Source organism: Lithobates pipiens, unplaced genomic scaffold, assembly GCF_037356315.1.
Source record: "Lithobates pipiens isolate NorthernLeopardFrog02 unplaced genomic scaffold, aLitPip1_a1.2 Scaffold_16, whole genome shotgun sequence".
Lineage (NCBI taxonomy): Eukaryota > Metazoa > Chordata > Amphibia > Anura > Ranidae > Lithobates > Lithobates pipiens.
The window spans coordinates 548099355-548120254 of NW_027507748.1; the positions used below are offsets into that span (position 1 = coordinate 548099355).

At 42.2% G+C, this 20900-nt stretch overlaps 1 protein-coding gene across 4 annotated transcripts in view; it reads right to left on the reverse strand.

Annotated features, from left to right (window-relative positions):
• The window catches only part of NABP2 (nucleic acid binding protein 2), a 46477-nt gene that overhangs the window by 15105 nt on the left and 10472 nt on the right, over window positions 1-20900 (reverse strand). For 3 of the 4 annotated variants that reach the window (XM_077483395.1, XM_077483393.1, XM_077483394.1), the window contains exons 2-4: window positions 13637-13748; window positions 9366-9504; window positions 5468-5539 (exon numbers count right to left, since the gene is read on the reverse strand). In XM_077483395.1, coding sequence (XP_077339521.1) covers window positions 5468-5539; window positions 9366-9504; window positions 13637-13715 — 290 coding nt within the window. In that variant the 5' untranslated portion in view covers window positions 13716-13748. The remainder of the gene's footprint in view (window positions 1-5467; window positions 5540-9365; window positions 9505-13636; window positions 13749-20900) is intronic. The other variant, XM_077483397.1, reaches the window with a different exon arrangement.

Below are 20900 nucleotides of genomic sequence, written 5' to 3' on the forward strand. Positions count from 1 at the left end.
TCATGGTGGTGGGAATGTCATGGGTGCTGGCGGACTGGGGAGCTACAGTTCATTGAGGGAACCATGAATGCCAACATGTACTGTGACCTACTGAAGCAAAGCATGATCCTCTCCCTACAGAGAATGGGCCGCAGGGCAGTATTCTAACATAATAAGGACCCCTAACACACCTCCAAGACGACCACTGCCTTGCTAAAGAAGCTGAGGGTAAAAGTGATGAACTGACCAAGCATCAACCGAAAAGGTGGAGGAGCACAATGTCTCTAACATTTACCAGGTCCGTGATGTCATCATGGAGGAGTGGAAGAGGACTGCAGTGGCAAACTGTGAAGCTCTGGTGAACTCCATGCCCAAGAGGGTTAAGGCAGTGCTGGAAAATAATGGCGGCCACACAAAATATTTACATTTTGGGCCAAATTTAGACATTTTCACTTAGGGGTGTACTCACTTGTTGCCAGCGGTTTAGACATTAATGGCTGTGTGTTGAGTTATTTTAAAGGGAAAGTAAATTGATGCTATTATAAGCTGTACACTCACTACTTTACATTGTAGCAAAGTGTCATTTCTTCAGTGTTGTCACATGAAAAGATATAATAAAATATTTTAAAAAATGTGAGGGGTGTACTTTCTTTTGTGAGATACCGTATATATATTATTATTTATTTTTCTTACCTTTTAGGAAGTACAAAGGTGTACTTCCATCCCAGCCGGGCCACGGCGGTACATGATTTCCTCTCCTGCGGTGAGCCCTCCTCCTTCTCCCTCACTGCCTTCTGGGACCTGTGTGTGTTCCAGAAGATGAGGTGGCCACTCATAAAGCGCTGCACCACTCGCGCATGCACAGTAGGAAACCAGTTGTAAAGCCTGAAGGCTCCACTGCTGGTTTTCCTTAGTTGCAATGCCAGCACCTGCACTGTTCCGGTGGACAAATCACAAACCACTGCTTGCATCAGGTCTGAGGGCTCTTCAGAAGCATACTGAGACATGGCGATGTGATGTTTTCAGTAAACTAGAAACAGCACCCTGCTGATCCCTCCTACCACCTTCCACCATCACCACCTGTCTGCATTTCACCCACCGTTGATGGCACTGGTATGTAATAAAAAAATTGAAAGGTTTTATTTTAAATGCAACTAGCATGTTTGTAAGGGGGAAAAAAAAGAATCTGATAAGGCAAAATATAATCTAAACATATATAACAATATCTTCCAATTTAAAAATGTTTTGGAGTTGCTAGCAAAAGTGCACCTAACATCCCACAGTGATCTAGTCACAGATAAACAAAACTTATAGCTTTTTATGGCATATAATGCCAGCAGTCTATAGAAGTCCCCCATCCCTCTTCTCCTGTGTCTCTGTATATCTGCCAACACTTCATAAGGGGAAAAAGAGTTGTAGTGCAAACAGAAATGATTCAGCTTCAATATTTATACAAAATAAAAGAAAAAAAGTACAGCACTTGGCCACTAAATGTGAATGTGACCAAAAAAACAAAAGTGCAGAAAAAAATGTCAGAAAAACTGTGAAACCAAATAACAAATACTGTGAATAAAATATTGTGGAAAAAATTATGAAATCAAAGGGTTCAATAAATTAATATAAAAAACAAATTGTGAATTCAAATGTCCATATGTAAATTAATACAAAAATATAAGTAATGTCCAGTGTATATGTAAAAGTAACTGTAGAAATAACTGAAACTTGATTGTTCAATGAAATTGTACTTGACCACGTGGACCCGTCACCTCTAAACACCACTAATAGATGGAGGCTTACCAGGTCCCCAGTGACCCCCCTGTTAGCCCACGTACACACGGTCAGAGATTTTGCCAACCAAATCCGTCGGATTTTGCCCATCGGATTTAGTCCGACAGATTGTGTCTGAAATGGTTGCATACACACGGTCGGGCCAAGTTGGCGAAAAATCCAATCTTTCAGAACGCGATGACGTAATTTCGTTACGATGGGACTAAATTCAGACTAATAGCCAATAGCTTTGATGTAGGAATTTGATCTGAGCATGCGTGGCACTTGGTCCGATGAAAATGCTCTACACATGATCGGATTAGGTCAACAAAATTTATTTAAGCCGAATACTCAAGCGCTTAAAACTACACCACCGAGTCATAAGAAAAAAGTACAAGTACTGTTTAAAAACGAACGGAAATGCTAGCAAAGATTAACAAAATGAAAAAGCTCATCAACGTGAGTTTGTATTGCGATCGCAAATGCACAATGGGTGTGAGCGTGGCTACCCGACGATCATTTCGTCAAAGGTTTGACGTCCTCAGGGGTACGCCCATACCATTGTGCCAAAGCTTTTTATAGCCTACTGGTAAGGAAAGGAGCCCTTCCATAGGTTAAAACGAATGCCCTATCAAGGGCTTAGTATACTAACCACCGGAAGTGCTAAACACTCGAATAAAAGGGGTCAATATCACAAAGAAATCGAATTAATAAAACGGGCGTATAATGATACAAACCGATCGGGATCTTTAAACATCCAAATTTCTATTTTATGAAAAAACTTTTCTGTAACTTTAGAATAGAGAATGTAAAAGATAAAAAGGAAAAACATATAAGTAAAAAATAAAATTAAAATAATGCCGCCATCTAGTGGTTGCAAAAAATATCACCATTTGAGCAGTGGTTATATGCCTAAACCAGCTACCCATCATTACCAATAGTCTACTTCCAAAATAGCCTTGTAAATAAACAAATAATAAAGTAAAAATAATAATATTTCACCCATTAGTGGGGTTTAGCTCACATTACAAAAACATTGTAACAAAAATGAATACATCGTATCTATCAAAATCCTAAATCCTGTGTCACCAGCATTCAATGAATTTGCCCACTATAACGGGCCAAAGAGAGGGACATCAACTGTTATTAATAAAACAGTTGATGTCCCACTCCACATTTAGGCCCCCAGGAACATGTGTGCCTAGTTTATATATCTAATTGATCTCAGCTTGTGAAATAATGCGCTTCGCATTGCTGCCACACCAGTGGGGCACATATTTTTCGATGGCTAAAAAGGTGGTGCCTCTTGGGTCACGATTATCTTTCAAGTCATAATGTTTGTTCACATTATGCTTATCAAAGCCCTTACAGATATTAGTTATATGCTCACCCAAACGTATGTGCAACATACGAACTGTACATCCCACATATTCTAAGCCGCAGGGACACCTGAGGAGATACACGACACACTTAGTGGAACATGTAATAAAAGTTTGAATGGGATATGTAAACCCCGTACCATTTGAAGTGAACTCTGTAAATCTTCTCCCCCGTAGTGCATTCAACTTACAGGCTCTACATTTGCCACAAGGGAAAAAACCTTTTAAGTCACTACCTTTTTAGTCATCGAAAAATATGTGCCCCACTGGCGTGGCAGCAATGGGAAGCGCATCATTTCATGAGCTGAGACCAATTGGATATATAAACTAGGCACGCATGTTCCTGGGGGCCTAAATGTGGAGTGGTACATCAACTGTTTTATTAATAACAGTTGATGTCCCTCTATTTGGCATGTTATAGTGGGCAAATTCATCGCATGCTGGTGACACAGGATTTAGGAGTTTGATAGATACGATGTATTCATTTTTTTTACAATGTTTTTGTAATGTGAGCTAAACCTCACTAATGGTTGAAATATTATTATTTTTACTTTATTATTTGTTTATTTACAAGGCTATTTTGGAAGTAGACTATTGATAATGATAGGTAGATTGTAAGCTCTAACGAGCAGGGCCCTCTGATCCCTCCTGTATTGATTTGTATTGTAAGTGTACTGTCTGCCCTCATATTGTAAAGCTCTGCGCAAACTGTTGGCGCTATATAAATTCTGAATAATAATGATAATAATAATAATAATGGGTAGCTGGTTTAAGCATATAACCACTGTTCAAATGGTGATATTTTTTGCAACCACTAGATGGCGGCATTTTTTTAATTAAATTTTTTACTTATAAAGTTTTTCCTTTTTATCTTTTACATTCTCTATTCTAAAGTTACAGAAAAGTTTTTTCATAAAATAGAAATTTGGATGTTTATAGATCCCGATCGGTTTGTATCATTCTACGGCCGTTTTATTAATTTGATGTTTTTATTAATTCGATTTCTTTGTGATATTGACCCCTTTTTTTCGAGTGTTTAGCACTTCCGGTGGTTAGTATACTAAGCCCTTGATAGGGCGTTCGTTTTAACCTATGGCAGGGCTCCTTTCCTTACCAGTAGGCTATAAAAAGCTTTGGCACAATGGTGTGGGCGTACCCCTGATGACGTCAGACCTTTGACGAAACGATCGTCGGGTAGCCACGCTCACACCCATTGTGCATTTGCGATCGCAATACAAACTCACGTTGATGAGTTTATTCATTTTGTTCATCTTTGCTAGCATTTCCGTTCGTTTTTAAACGGTGCTTGTATTTTTTTCTTATGACTCAGTGCTTGAGTATTCGGCTTAAATAAATTTTGCTGAAACCATATCACACGATTTGGCGCATTTTTGTTTTTTTATGGTGATACTTCGCTTGGAGGCGTGCTGAGAGCAACCGTGCGAATCAGAAGATTACGGGACATCCGAAAGATCGGGATAATCTCCGGCATCTGGGTATCAGGACGTCTATGTGATCTGTGATTGAATTCGCACAGTTTGACCTCCCCTAACAGGGGGGTCACTGGGGACCTGGTAAGCCTCCATCTATTAGTGGTGTTTAGAGGTGACGGGTCCACGCGGTCAAGTACAATTTCATTGAACAATCAAGTTTCAGTTATTTCTACAGTTACTTTCACATATACACTGGACATTACTTATATTTTTGTATTAACTTACATATGGACATTTGAATTCACAATATGTCTGTTATATTAATTTATTGGACACTTGAGTTCATAATTTTTCCCACAATATTTTTTTCACAGTATTTGTTATTCGGTTTCACAGTTTTTCTGACATTTTTTTCTGCACTTTTGTTTTTTAGTCACATTCACATTTAGTGACCAAGCGCTGCACTTTTTTCCTTTTATTTTCTTTGTGCTCAGTATCCCTGTTATGGTGTTCAGCTGCTGATTTTTTTTTATTTGTTTTCTTACTAAGCGCAGATTTTTTCTATTTTTCTGTCAATATTTATACAACCTGTATGCTGTATACAAGAATATGAACTGCTAATCATGTGACTGTGAAAGGAGATATAGAGGAGGTCAAATTATATTCTGTATATTATACAGATAACAACAAGGAGCCAGCCTCCACAGCAGGCAGTGGATTTGCAAGAGCATAAATAACAATGTAAACAAATTTATTTTCATGTATATATATATATGCCTTATGTCCTGCTAGGCATACTTATTAAAGCCCTGGCAGGTAAATAGGTTTGCAGGGGTGTAGTACAAATGAAAGCTCTGTGAACTGAAAGTTGAAAACATAATGTGGTTAAGTGTCGTAGTAAAGCCTTACTCTCCAATCTTCTGCAAGTCCCCTCCCCGTCCTGTGTAAAGAGTCAAGCAACCTTTGAAGACAGAAGCATAGCTGCAAATAGACAGAGAGATATCAGAGAGCAAACAAGAGGATTAAAGACCAAATCAATAACATTTTTTAACTCTGGATAAAATAAGGTAGGGCTTCGAACCTCAGTCAGATGTTTATAATGCATGATTAGAGAAGTCAACATGCCGAATAATTCTTGAATCTTTGCCAAGGTGACAGGACAAGCAGAGACTTAAAGTGGAAGTTCAGGCAAAATCTATCTAACGCTAAACCTGCTCTCTGCCACATTCAAAACCTAATCTAACCCTGTAAAGCAAAAATCTCTATACTTACCTGTTCTGCAGCCGATCCGGTCCCAGCATCAGCTGACAGCGGCAGCTTCAGTGTGGAGGCGGGTGCAGGAGAGGCAGCTGACAACGGAAGCCCCATAGTAAGTATATAGGTGATGTCACTTAACAGTCATTTCACAGCTGTTGTCGTTCCTCTCCTGCACACAGCTTCCGCCACTGAAAACCGGACCGGCTGCAGAATAGTTGCAGTGCCTCGAAAAAGTATTCAAACCTCTTGACATTTTCCACATATTGTCATGTTACAACAAAAAAGTTAATGTATTTTATTGGGATTTTTTGTGATAGACCAACACAAAGTGGCACATAATTGTGATGTGGAAGGAAAATTATAAATGATTTTCAAAGTTTTTTTTATAAATAAATATCTGAAAAGTGTGGCGAGCATTTGTATTTAACCCCCTTTATTCGGATACCCCTAACTAAAATCTAGTGGAAACAATTGCCTTCAGAAGTCACTTAATTAGTAAATAGAGTACACCTGTGTAATTTAATCTCAGTATAAATACAGCTGTCCTATGAAGCCCTCAGAGGTTTGTTAGAGAACCTTAGTGAACAAACAGCATCATGAAGGCCAAGGAACAAACAAGACAGGTCAGGGATAAAGTTGTGGAGAAGTTTGAAGCAGAGTTAGGTTACAAAAAAATATCCCAAGCTTTGAACATCTCACGGAGCACTGTTAAATCTATTATCCGAAAATGGAAAGCGTATAGCACAACTACAAACCTACCAAGACATGGCTATCCACCTAAACTGACAGGCTGGGCAAGGAGAGCATTATTCGGAGAAGCAGCCAAGAGGCCCATGATAACTTTGGAGGAGCTGCAGAAATCCACAGCTCAGGTGGGAGAATCTGACCACAGGACAACTATTATGCCGCGTACACACGGGCGGACTGTATGGCCTACTTAGTCCGTCGAAACACATTTCAGCGGACAGTCCGCTCGTGTGTGGGCTTCAGCGGACTTTTTCAGCGTGCAGTCTGGCGTACTAAGTATTTCGGAATTTTCGAAATTCTGCCCGTCATACTTTGGTTTCAGCGGAAATCCGCTCGTCAGTAGGCTAAGAATGGCGCATGCTCAGAAAGGATTTACACGGCGAAAGGTTGCATTGCTGTGTATTCGACTTCCTATTTCTAGTCCCGTCGTACGTGCTGTACACGTCATCGCGCAAGCTTTCGACGGACTGTTTGGCTATCCGTGTGTGGTCAAGTCCGTTCATTCGAAAGTTGGACGGACTGTCCGTCGGATTGTATGACGGACTAAGTAGGCCATACAGTCCGCCCGTGTGTACGCGGCTTTAGTCAGACACTCCACAAATTTGGCCTTTATGGAAGAGTGGCAAGAAGAAAGCCATTGTTGAAAGCCATAAGAAATCCTTTTTGTAGTTTGCAAGAAGCCATGTTAGGGACACAGCAAACATGTGGAAGAGGGTGCTCCGGTCAGATGAGACCAAAATTTTACTTTTTGGCCTAAATGCAAAACACTATGTGTGGTGGAAAACTAGCACTGCACATCACTCTAAACACACCACCCCACAGTAAAACATGGTGGTGACAGCATCAGTTGTGGGGATGCTTTTCGGCTGGTCAGAGTTGATGGGAAGATGAATGGAGCAAAATACAGGGCGATCTTAGAAGAAAACATGTTAGAGTCTGCAAAAGACTTGAGACTGGGATGGAGATTAACCTTCCAGCAGGACAATGACCCTAAACATATAGCCAGAGCTACAATGGAATGGTTTATCAAAGCATATTCATGTGTTAGAATGGCCCAGTCAAAGTTCAGACCTAAATTCAATTGAGAATCTGTGGCAAGACTTGAAAATTGCTGTTCACAGACGCTCTCCATCCAATCTGACAGAGCTTGAGCTATTTTGCAAAGAATTAGCAAAAACTGTATTTTCTAGATATGCAAACCTGGTAGACACATCCCTAAAATGACTTGCAGCTGTAATTGCAGCAAAAAGTGGTTGTACAAAGTATTGACTTGGGGGGGGGGGGGGGGCACCGAATACAAATGCACGCCACACTTTTCAGATATTGTAAAAAAAAAAAATGAAAACCATTTATCGTTTTCTTTCCACTTCACAATTATGTGCCACTTTGTGTTGGTCTATCACATAAAATTCCAATAAAATACATTTACGTTTTTGGTTGTAACATGACAAAATGTTTAAATATCCTTAGGTGTCTATTCTCCAGGGAGAATAATTTCATGTTTGTAGTCATTCCTCATGCATGCTAGTAGTCTGAAGGCCATGCTTGCTGCAGCTTGGCATTGCATGCTATTGCTAAGTCTGTGATCTACAAGAGCCCCCAAATCCTTTTCTATCCCCTATTCCACTAGAGCAGGCATGTCCAAAGTCCGGCCCGCAGGCCACGATTGGCCCGCGGTCCAATTTTGAACGGCCCGTCTGGCTATCTAACCAGCCTTTCTCAATAAGTGTGCCACAGGATGAGGACTGTCAGATGAGCCTGATCCCCAGCACTATAAGAAGCTCTGCCAGCTTCAAAAGGGAAAGTAAAGTGCAGGGAAGTGTGCTGTGCTCTCTGCTTCCCCCTACAGTGCAGTACCCGGCTGAATGAAGAAGCAGGAAAGGTAGAGTACTGTGCTAGAAGCTAGATTCGTTTTAAAAGGGCTTTATTCATGTGTCTGTGCATGTGTGACTGTATGTGTTTGTGTCTGTGTGCATGTGTGACTGTATGTGTCTGTGCATGTAGGTGTGTGTGAGTGTATGTGTGTGCATGTGTCTGTATGTATGTCTGTGCATGTGTCTGTACGTATGTGTGTGCATGTGTCTGTATGTATGCATGTGTCTGTATATATGTTTATGCATGTGTCTGTATGTATGTGTATGTGTCTGTATGCATGTTTATGCATGTGTCTGTATATATGTATGTGTCTGTATGTGTGTGCATGTGTCTGTATGTATGTCGGTATGTATGTGTGTGCATGTGTCTGTATATATGTCTGTATGTGTGTCTGTATATATGTCTGTATATGTGTCTGTATGTATGTGTGTGTATGTATGTGTGTGTATGTGTGTGCATGTGTCTGTATATATGTCTGTATGTGTGTGCATGTGTCTGTATGTGTATGCATGTGTCTGTATGAATGTCTGTATTATGTATGTGTGTGCATGTGTCTGTCTGTGTGTCTGTATGTATGTGTATGCATATGTCTGTATGTGTGTGCACACATTTGTCTGTATGTGTGTGTGCGTATGGTTCAAAGAATGTCAGGTAAAATGGTCGGCCCTCACGCATGTTCGCTTCATCAAATCTGGCCCTCTTTTAAAAAAGTTTGGACACCCTTGCACTAGAGGTTATAATAATACAACACATGAAAAATAGCACATTGTGAATGTGCTGTAAATGTTAATGAATATCTAAAATATTTAAGTCAAAACTACAGCTATGATGAGACACTTAACGGAGATATAGTCAAGATGGTGTCCAAATCTATAACCGTAATCAGTTTATATGTCCTGTACAATCATCATCTCCACCAATCATTTACCCTTTTGTAAGTCTGATGATATCCCCAGGCTGGATCAAGTTTCCCACATCATCCCAAACAGAGATGTTGATGCTTCCCGTCTTGTCAGCCACTTTACAAGTTCTCACTTCATGTCCATCCTTTGTCTTGGTGACCCTGCCTGACAGTTAAAATTGTGAACAGTGGTTAATAGAAAATGTTATTCCTACAATGAAACATAATTATGCATTATTAGGGAAATTGTAAATGGCATTCTATATTTTAAATAAATAAAATTGTAATGCTGATTTTTTCTATTTCTTTACCCATTCCTGCTTCTGCTATAAGCAAAATGAAATTGCATAGTTGTACTGCTTAATTAACTTTCTTAATAAAAATATAAGCAATAGAAAGATAAATAAACAGATAGATTGAAAAATATTGTAAACATAGTGCATGTACTTAAAGTGGTAGTAACAAACAATGGGCCCCCCTGCAGGTTTAAGTCATAATATACTAATATAGACCACATACTAGCACATTATGACAGACTTACCTGTACATGGAGCCCTCCAGAGCAGCACTGTCACAGCTCCCCTAAGCTGCCATCTTCACCCGGTCTTCCTTCTAGGTTTGCGAGCTCTAGCTGTATGAGTGGCCGGGGCTGTGATGATGTTACTCCCACGCAGGAGCCATTGGATGGTATGCCGTCCCTTCAGAGCGCATGCATCAGTGATGTCGCTGGCTGCATGCTGTGTGATTATCTCCTAAACAGTGCATGTTTAGCAGATATTCACTGTACCTACAGGCAAGCCTCATTATAGGCCTACCGGAAAGTACAAGTTCAAAAGTGGAGTTTAATTCCACTTTCAAGGAATTGTAAACGCAGAAGTTTTTTTATCTTAATGCATTCTATGCATTAAGATAAAAAGTCTTCTGTGTGCAGCAGCCTTCCCAACATCCCCTAATACTTACCTGAGCCCCATCTCTGTCCACTAATTCCTCAGCGTTCGGGACTCTCCTCCCGATTGGCTGAGACACAGCAGCGGCGCCAGTTAGCCAATCATCTCCTCCTGATTGGCTGAGACACAGCCACTGTGGACGTGGAAAGCCCTCCTCACTAACGCATTACCAGAACAAGGTCTGGAAGGCACCTTGTGTTGAACCCAGTGCCCGAAGCTTACTTCCAGACTAGCCTCGTATTGTCCAGTCCAACGAGGTCTGAGTATGAAACTCCAAAGCTAAGTTTTACAAATGTCAATGCAGAAAGTTGTCATGTAGAGACTAGTTCAAAATCTACGTACAAAAATATCTTGATTTATTCGAGAGAAAATATCCTAGCAAAAGATTAGAGAGACTTCCTAGAAGAACTGAAAAAAGTACTAGGACACTATCAAAATGGGTTTTTCTGTACTGGCCTACAATTTTTTCTTTGCCAGTTTCCAATCCTGCTGTTGGTAGCAATATAGCTTGACAGTTAATTGACAAAAAAATAAAATGTAATGTTTGATTTTGCCCATACACTTTAAATGTTTTAAAAGAAACAAAATAAGATTTCTCTAAACCAGGGGTCTCAAACTGGCGGCCCTCCAGCCATCAGTTTGAGACCCCTGCTCTAAACCAAATGAAAAACAAAAAAATACAGTATAAAAGTATGTATTCCCTTTAATACAATATAATAATTGAAGCTAAGAATGCTGTAGTCACTTCTGTTTATTTAAATTAAAGTCTTCCGTTTACTATTAGTAACGGCACGAGACAAGGCTGCCCTCTTTTGCCGCTGTTGTTCGCACTAACGGTGGAACACCTGGCGCAAGCCATACGTAACAATGCCTCTATCCATGGGATTCCCACTCCATTGGCTCCCCGTAAGCTGTCACTATATACCGACGACTTACTTCTATATGTCACCCAAACCCGTACTAGCATTCCACTAATTTTAATGGAGCTGGATCGCTTTGGAAGCTATAGTAATTTGAAACTAAGCATCATGAAAACAGAAGCCCTAAACATCTCATTACCCCATCAGGAGCTGACCGCAATTCAGGAAAAATTCCCATTTCGGTGGCAATCACGCTCAGTTAAATATCTAGGGACTGAAATCCCTAGAGACATACAAGACATTTACCCTTTAAACTTTAGCCCTCTGCTGACCAATATTAGACGCTCACTCGAAACATGGCATAAACTGAAGCTTACTAGGTGGGGGAGGATGAACGTCATTAAGATGGATATATTACCTAAAGCCTTGTATTTATTTCAGACGTTACCCATACTTCTCCCTAGGGCTTTTTTCCTCTCCCTCCACTCCATAATTAAATTTATCTGGCAACACCACCCTTCTAGGCTAAAGCATAAGGCCCTATGTGCCCCCAAACACAAAGGTGGCACCGGACTACCAGACTTCCAATTATATCACACTGCGTCGTTACTCTCCAGGCTGCTGGAATGGTTTCCGAGACCCTTGATCAAACCCTCAGTTACTATCAAACAAGATATGGTCCCAGTTGCCCTGAGAGCCCTCCTGTGGGGATACCACGGCAGATTTTGCATGTTCCGACAGATTTCCCTGCTGATGACAGCGGTCCTCTCCAAATGGTATGACATATCTTGTAAACTCGGCCTGTCCACGGACCCCAGCCCTCTCTCCTCCCTCTTTGACAATGCACACCTGCCCACCTACCTCTCTGGAACACGTGTCAAAAGAGAGGATTGGCCTACGGTTAATCAATTTATTCACCCCTCCACTAGACAACTGAGAACACCTTTAACCCCACTGTCCTCGGCCACCTTGGATTGGCTTTCCAGGATATCCCTGAATCAATTTTGTAGGTCGTTGCACTCACATACCGCTCACTTCGTTTGAGGAACTCTGCAACCTTCCACATACCCCTAAACACACCCTATCTCTTCTGTACAAAGACATTCAAGCCAACCTCTACACCACTCTCCCGACATACACTCACAAATGGTCTAGTGACATTGGTGTGGAGATAACCCCAAAACAATGGCATACAGCCTTCATACTCACCCCCCAATCGTCCAGGTCAGGTTTCACACAAGACAAGAATTTTAAATTGATCTCAAGGTGGTATAGAGTTCCAGTCTCGGTACACAGGATGTTCCCCAATACAACAGATACCTGCTGCAGATGTCACGGAGGAAGAGGAACATTTCTTCATATATGGTGGGAATGTATTAAAGTTTGTCCTTTTTGGCATAAAGTTTTTGAAACATATAATGCTATGTACCAGAACTCTCTGTCCCCTTCGCCTTTGGTTGCTCTGTTATCTATCATGCCAGGCTCAATTAAGTCGCACAAAAATTCCATGGTCATGGAGGAGCTACAGGCGAAGGTAGATGACAGCTACGACAAATTTGTCGCACTATGGTCCCTCTGGTGCCACCACGCCGCCTCGGGACGTTTTTTGGGCGGTCTGCGGTCTTGAAGCAAATGGCGGTGGTTTATATTATACAGTCCAAGGTCTTGAGCAGACAAGCCGGTTGGCTTCCTCTGCCCTTACATGCTAGAAACTCTAGCATGTATTCCCCCTACCCACCTGTTACCCCCTAACCGATGATGGAGCACTGTTAAGTGGTGGACACCTTGGGCGGGGACCAAATTGTGGTAGCGCGCCACACGGCGTCTGATATATGTTGTGCTTGCTGATCAGGGATTATGGGCCTAGGGGTTGTTGTCATCACATGCAGATAAATTATGAAGCAGGGTGACTGGACCTCTGCATTGTTATTTGCCCTTCCTGGTGTTTCTGTCTACCTCTATTAATTCCCCCCCCCCTCCCAACCCCTCCCCGATCTCCCATTCAGCCTACCTCATCCCACTATCAGGATATATGTTATTATGTGATGTTATGCATATGGCTTGGACATACTTTTGTATTTTTCTATTTTATTGTTCTTTAAAATGAATAAAATATATATTCAACCTTAAATTAAAGTCTTGGTTGGGTATATAACTATTGTGAGCATTGAACAATGGCAAATATTGGCTTTAGATCCCGCAAGATAGTTAACAATCTGGTGAGTTTACTAAAGTAAGATAATACACCCAAGAAATTCAAAGTTTGAAATCATGAAGATTTGCATAAGGATAAGTATTTTAATTTTCAGCCATGCATGCGACTGTAATTTTTAAATCTCTCTGGACTCAGCTTTTTTGGACTGTCACTTTTTTTGAAAACAATGAACTTTATCCTAGTACTGTATATTAGATTTGTGGATTAAGCCTGTCATACTATATAAATATTCTTTCAAGACCATAAAAATAAAAACTACCATGAAATTTTACATACCTGTTTCAAGAACAATAAAAATTACATTCAGGTTTTTTAGACCAGGCTTCACATCTTTTACAAAGGTTTCAGTAGTCATAATTGTCCTCCTGTAAAGCTGATGCTTTAATCACTGTAAAAAAATATAATTCAACAGTTATTCATGCACATTGATGTAGTTCTTCTGCGTTAACTACCTAGAACTAAAAGCCAACCAGCACAATAGGAGTGTCCACAAAGTCATATTCCATAATAATGTACCTGCGTGGCTTTATGACTGTTAACATCACTATCATGAATTACGTAATGTAATAACTTTATATGTATTCATCATCCCCATTATTTAGCAGAGTGAAGAATCGCACAACACTGATGCAGGTTATAGAGATTTGTGTGGAACTTTTTTGTTTATTATAGTTGTTAGTAAGATCAATGGTTCAGCACACCAGCCTCATTAATATAAAACAAGTTATTAGCAATGGTACTTACACAAAAATATTGTTATGAATTTCAGACAGACTGCCTTTTCTACTCCAATTTTCCATCTTTTAATTAGGTGTTAGATATTTTTTTTAGGCAGGTATGAAAAAATCCTGTTAATTAACCACTTGCTTACTGGGCACTTAAACCCCCCTCAGTCCCAGACCAATTTTCAGCTTTCAGCGCTGATGCACTTTGAGTGACAATTACGCGGTCATACAACACTGTACCCAAATGAAATTTTTATCATTTTTTTCCCACAAATAGAGCTTTCTTTTGGTGGTATTTAGTTACAGCTCGGAGTTTTATTTTTTGCTAAACAAACAAAAAAGATGCAAAAAAAAAATAAAAAAAAATCATGTTTTAATAGTTTGTTATAAAATTTTGCAAACGGGTCATTTTTCTCCTTCATTGAAGTGCGCTGATTAGGCGGCACTGATAGGCTGCATTGGTGGGCACTGATGGGCTGCATTGGTGGGCACTGATGGGCTGCATTGGTGGGCACTGATAGGCTGCACTGGTGGGCACTGATAGGCATAGTTAAGGCGGCACTAATAGGCACAGATAAGGCGGCACCGATGGGCACAGATAAGGCGGCACTGATGGGCAAAGATGGGCACAGATAAGATGGCACGGATGGGTGGCACGGATAAGTGGCACGGATGGGTGGCACGGATGGGCACTGATAGGTACCACAGATAGATGGGACTGATGGGCACTGATAGGTGGCACTGATAGGTGGCTCTGATAGGTGGCACTGCTGGGCACTGATGGGCGGCACTGCTGGGCACTGATGGGCGGCACTGCTGGGCACTGATGGGCGGCACTGGGGTGCAGCACCTTTGAGGCAGATTTTGGGTGGCACTGTGGGTGGCACTGCTGGGTGGCACTGTGGGTGGCACTGTGGGCACTGCTGGGTGGCACTGTGGGCACTGCTGGGTGGCACTGTGGGCACTATGGGCACTGCTGGGTGGCACTGACAGGGGGGCACTTACTTTATTTCAGGATGGCACTGCGGGTGGCAGGTGGGCACTGGCAGGGGGCAGGTGTCCGTTTAAATTGCTGGCCGTGATCGGGACTGGTCCCGAACACGGCCGCCGGCGATCGGCTTTTTTTTTTTCTCCTCGCGCTGTCAGCGCGAGGAGGAATACTAGCCGATTACCGGCTCCGTTTTATCACATGATCAGCTGTCATTGGCTGACAGCTGATCACGTGATAAGGGGTCGGGATCGACCCCTTACACGGATCGGTGATCAGGCGAGTCTCACGGACTCGCCGATCACAGAGCGCGCCGCGCGCGCCCCTCAGGGGGCGCGCAGGCCGCTCGTAACCGGGACCACGTCAATAGACGTAGTCCCGGAAATGTGGGTCCGCGCTGTTGCCGTCATTTTGCAATAGCGCGGATCCCAAGTGGTTAAAGCGGTAGTAAAGTCTTTAAGAAAAATAAATTCCACCTGCAAGGCAATATCATAATGTGCTAGTATGCAGACTTAACGTAAAACTAAGGCCGCGTACACACGCGCGGACTGTCCACACATGGCCACACACGACGGACGAACAGTTTGCTGAAACCGTGCGCGATGACGTGAACAGCACGTACGACGGGACGAAAAATACGACGTCCTATACACTGCATTATAGCTTTCGGCGTGAAAATCCTTTCTGAGCATGCGCGCAACTTTGTTTGACGAACAAGCCTACACACGAGCGGGCTGTTCGCTGAAACAAGGTTTCAGCGGACAGTTTTTCGGAAATTCCGAAAAACCTTGTCCGTCCAACTGTCCGCTGAAACTGTCCGCTGAAAGCCCACACACGAGCGGACTGTCCGCCCAAACACTGTTCAGCGGACAAAGTTGGGCGAACAGTCCGCCCGTGTGTACGCGGCCTAAGCCCTATAGCTGTCACGGCTCGAGAGGCTTCCATCTTCACCCGGGGCTCCTTCTGGGTTCGGTGACTTCGGCCGTCTTATTGGCCGAGCCACAATGATGTCACTCTCCCAAACACGCATGAGAGTCGGGGCCGCTGCACACAGCTCTGAAGGAACGGCACAGGTATGCCATTCCTTCAGAACGCTTTTGTGGGTGACATCACTGGCTGCTGCTCACTAGAATATCCCATAAATGGTTCACGTTCATTTTACCTACAGGAAAGCTTTACTATAAGCTTACCTTTAGGTAAAAATAATAAAAAAGGTGTTTGCCACCACTTGAATGCTTTCAAAAATAGAAGTGTTAACAGTTTAACAGTCTTTTCTGGGTAACATAGTGACAACTGAAAAACTTGATTAGCAGGTTTTTCTAGTAGCAAGGGAAGCTAGAGGTCAGAAAAAAGGAGTGACTTGGGGTAGGAAGAGGAGAGGGAAGTTCACTGCCACTTCATCATGGTATGTTGGGGGTTGGAGGAATGACTTCCTTGATCCAATCCTGAAATGCAGATGGAACTTTTCTTTTAGATGTTGTACACGAGATGTGGACCTGAACCTCGCTTTTCCTACCTTTCTCACCTTTTCCCACCTTTCCACTTTTTGTCGAAATGCAGATGAGTAGTGAAACTTAGACAAAGAGGTCCAAGTTTTACTGAACTGTTCTTACCTTCCATTTTCCTGTGACAGCAAATGTCCCAGGTCTCTGATGAAATCAAATTCAGTTGCCCATGCCACAATAGGAGGTATAGAGGTTGTTTTCCAATAAGGTTGTAAGACCATTCTGGCCGCAAGTAGGAAGTGCCCAAGGACATTTTTTTTGTGGAATTAAGGGGTCCAGGAATCAAGGAGAGGAGTGCTGATATGGAAGAGAATGGGATTGGAGTAGCCATAAGCTTGCAGTAAGGAGTAAGGATTCACTCCCAGAAACTGTGGATAGATTACCAGTCCCACCAGATATAAAGCATGGTACCTTAGGTGGTGTGCCACCACCAAGTGTCTGGGATTGCACAATTGAAGTGGTGGAAAATGGAACAACGCTGAAAGATTTATTTGCAACATTTTATAACAAAAGACGAATAAAAACTTTTTACTCAAAATTGTCTATATTTTTTGTTTATATAGCAATAAAAATAACCCAGTGGTGAATAAATACCACAATAAGAAGCTCCATCTCTCTCAAAATAAATGACAAAAATCGAATTTGTATACAGTGTTGCATGAGTAAATGGCATTCAAAGTGTGACAGCACTGAAAGCTAAAATATTGGCCTGGGCAGGAAGGGGGTTAAAGTGTCCTATATTGAGGTGGTTAAAAAACGAAATCTAAATGTAAAAAACATGAGAAGTCAAACACATGAAAACAACCATTGCTTCCATGGGTTTGTTTCACATAATATTATTTACTTTAGACTGTTTTTTAATCAATCATGTGATCTTTAGAGCTCATACCCACATATTCACCTTTACAGCATGGATAAACAACGGAGCAATGCAAAGCAATAACCATCCTTGGGCCACCCATGTGGCATGCAAAGCAATAACCATCCTTGGGCCACCCATGTGGCATGCAGGAGTGTCACATGGAACAGCAGAGAAGACTACAACTAGGTCCATAAATGAATGTATTAATGTCATGTGTTTGAATTGACATAATGCTTTACGTCAGGGCTCGACAAAACCCGGGCGCCAGGTCGCATTGGCGACTAGAAATAGCGACCTCGCGCCTGGGGCAGCACAGCCGGGGGTATCCTGTCTCTGTGGACCCCCCCAGCGTGATCGCGTCGGGCCGTTCCGCCGGCGGCCGAAAATTTAGGCCGCGGCTTTGAGGCCTTCTGCGGTCCTATGATTCCTTATGGAATCTGGCGCCCTTTTGTGGTCGCCGTTGGTATGACAAACCAGCAATGCTAATGAAGCTTCCTCTGCATGTTTTATATTACCTGCCTCTTCTTCCCTTTATTTAGAACCCCCTAAAAATTATATATATTTTTTATTCTAACACCCTAGAGAATAAAATGGTGGTTGTTGCAATACTGTCTATCACACCGTATTTGTGCAGCGGACTTACAAGCGCACTTTTGTTGGGAAAAATAATTTAGTTAATAAAAAAATAAGACAACAGTAAAGTTAGCCCAATTATTTTTTATATTGTGAAAGATAATGTTACGCCGAGTAAATTGATACCCAACATGTCACGCTTCAAAATTGCACCCGCTCATGGAATGGCGACAAACTTTTACTCTTTAAAATCTCCATAGGCGACGTTTAAAAAAATTCTACAGGTTGCACGTTTTGAGTTACAGAGGTGGTCTGGGGCTAGAATTATTGCTCTCGCTCTACCGATCACGGCGCTACCTCCTATGTGTGGTTCGAACACCGATTTTATATGCGGGCAGGACAGGGCGCGTTTAAAAATTATTATTTTTTCTGCTTATTTTAACTTTTTTTTTTTTCCACTGTTCTTTTAAAAAAAATGTTGTGTCACTTTTATTCTTATTACAAGGAATGTAAAAATCCCTTGTAATAAAAAAAGCATAACAGGTCCTCTTATATATGAGATCCGGGGGGTCAGAGAGACCTCGGATCTCATATTTACACTAAAATGCAATTGAAAAAAAAATTGTCATTTGAAAAAAATAAATAAAATGTCCCTCTAAGAGCTATGGGCAATGACTTGGAGATGGGGGGGGGGGCGGCGACGGCGCTGCTATCTTCCCCTCACTCGTCTCCATGTCAGGCCAGGGACAGGTCCGGATCGCCGTCACGGACCTGGCTCCTAACTTTTTAAGCTGGCTCCTAGATTCCAAGCAAATTTGTCAACCCCTGCTTTACGTAAAACCTACTGACAGTCGCCTATAGTTCCTTGGTGGAAGCAATGACCTGCAGGCTTATAGAGCTTCTGGATCCTTGCCACCAAACTGCGCATGCTCTGTTTCTTTAATGAAAGTAATGGTTAGCCTACACAATTAGAAAATTTGAATGAAAATAACGATCACGGTGAATAACAATCTTTTGATAACCTAACCATTAGTACACAGCTTTCGATATCAGATCACGACTGTTCATAGAAAAGTTTCTGAAGGAACATGAGAGAAAATTGTTCCCATCAGATAACAGATCTAATGATTATCTTGTAATTAGTAGGGATGAGCTCAGGCGTGTTCGCATGGTCCACGTGCAGAGCCCGCCAGGAAATCGGCGCGGCGCTGCACTAATCACAGGCAGTGAGACATTGGCCAATCTCTGCAGCCTCGCATTGGGACAATGTCTCACTGCCTGTGATTAGAGCAGCACCGACTTCCTGGCGGGCTCTGCACGTGGACCATGTGAACATGCCTGAGCTCATCCTTAGTAATTAGTATGGTCTTCACACAAAAGAATTTGAATGAATAAGATCGCAGATTAGCGGAAATTAAAGAATGAAGCGGAAGAAGAAAATGGCAACGAAGTTTTTTTTCACTTGAAATGTAAACAAACAGGGAAAAACCATATTGGGCCTTCAAACACAGATTGAATGCCATGTTTTCTGAATGACAGTTGTTGGGAATGCCCTTAGTGCTGGGGCTAGCATTGCCTGGTCTAAATGACTGGTTGGTGAGTCTCAACTTGTATCTCTCCTTTGTTGTTTCCCATCACTATTAACCCTGCTGTTTGCTGCTCAGGTGCCCGATGATGGCATGAGGAGTTTTTTACCCCAAGTTCAGATGTGGAGAGGAAGCGTGGTTTGTTTGGGTTTCTGGTTGGTGCTTTGAGCACTTATTTTGGTGATGGTGTTGACGCAGATGTCTCCTTTTTTTCTCCTGTTCCTGTCTCTCCCATTTGAGGGTAAGTGAGTGCTAGTTAGGGTAAATGGGTACTTTTACCTCTATTTTAATCATTTCATTCAGTCAAGTGCTAAAAAACATGATCTCCCATGCAGGGCCGCTGATAGGGCAGTACAACCAGCCCTGTTGTACCGGGCCCGGCCAGCAGGGGGGGCCCGAGCAGCTTTTAACTTCTAGCAAAAAAAAAAAAAAAAAACTATATTAACCTGCACCCACTTGATTACTAACATATATAAGGAATATATATTCATTTCCTGGGCCCCATCAGGTTACCAGAGGGGCCCAGGAGGTGAAAGCAGAAGAGGGACTTTTTTTCTATTTTCGGGTGCAGGGATACAATGCTGTGCCGCATGTTGTTCTCAGTATACCTGCACAAACTAAAGTTCTTCCTGCTCACTGTATGCCTCTCCGGCGGATGGATATTACTGTTATACGGCTCCCTTCATCCAGTAAGTGCTGCAGCTTGAGGGACTTATCACTGGGACGGCTGAGACAGACAGAGCAGCAGGAGTAATCTGGACAATGGCAGTGGTGCACAGGCAAGCAGTCCCCTGCACACACACACACACACACACACACACACACACACACACACACACACACACACACTGACAGGTCACACTATTGTAGCATGTGCAGTCCCTAGACTCTGTGTGCTCATGGTTATTATCATTATGATGATCAGGGCACAGTAGGTGCTGTATGGCTCTGTCAGTGTAACATGACTGTGTGGTGCTGACTTTCCTGATATATGAATGTACTGTGTGTTACAGACTATAACACAGCACAGCCATAACAAAGTCAGCATCACACAGTTATGTTACACTGACAGAGCCACACAGCACCTGCTGTGCTCTGATCATCATAATGATAATGACCATGAGCACATAGTGAGATGCTACTTTTACACATGTGATGGGGGAAGGGACAGTAAAAATACATAGCCAAGCTGCATTTTTACCACCCCCAAACCACTCTCCTTTCATAACCTTTCACCCAAGCTTTGCAATTAGGTCCTTTTTCATGCAGACCTGATTGAAAGCTCCGTATGAAGACACAAA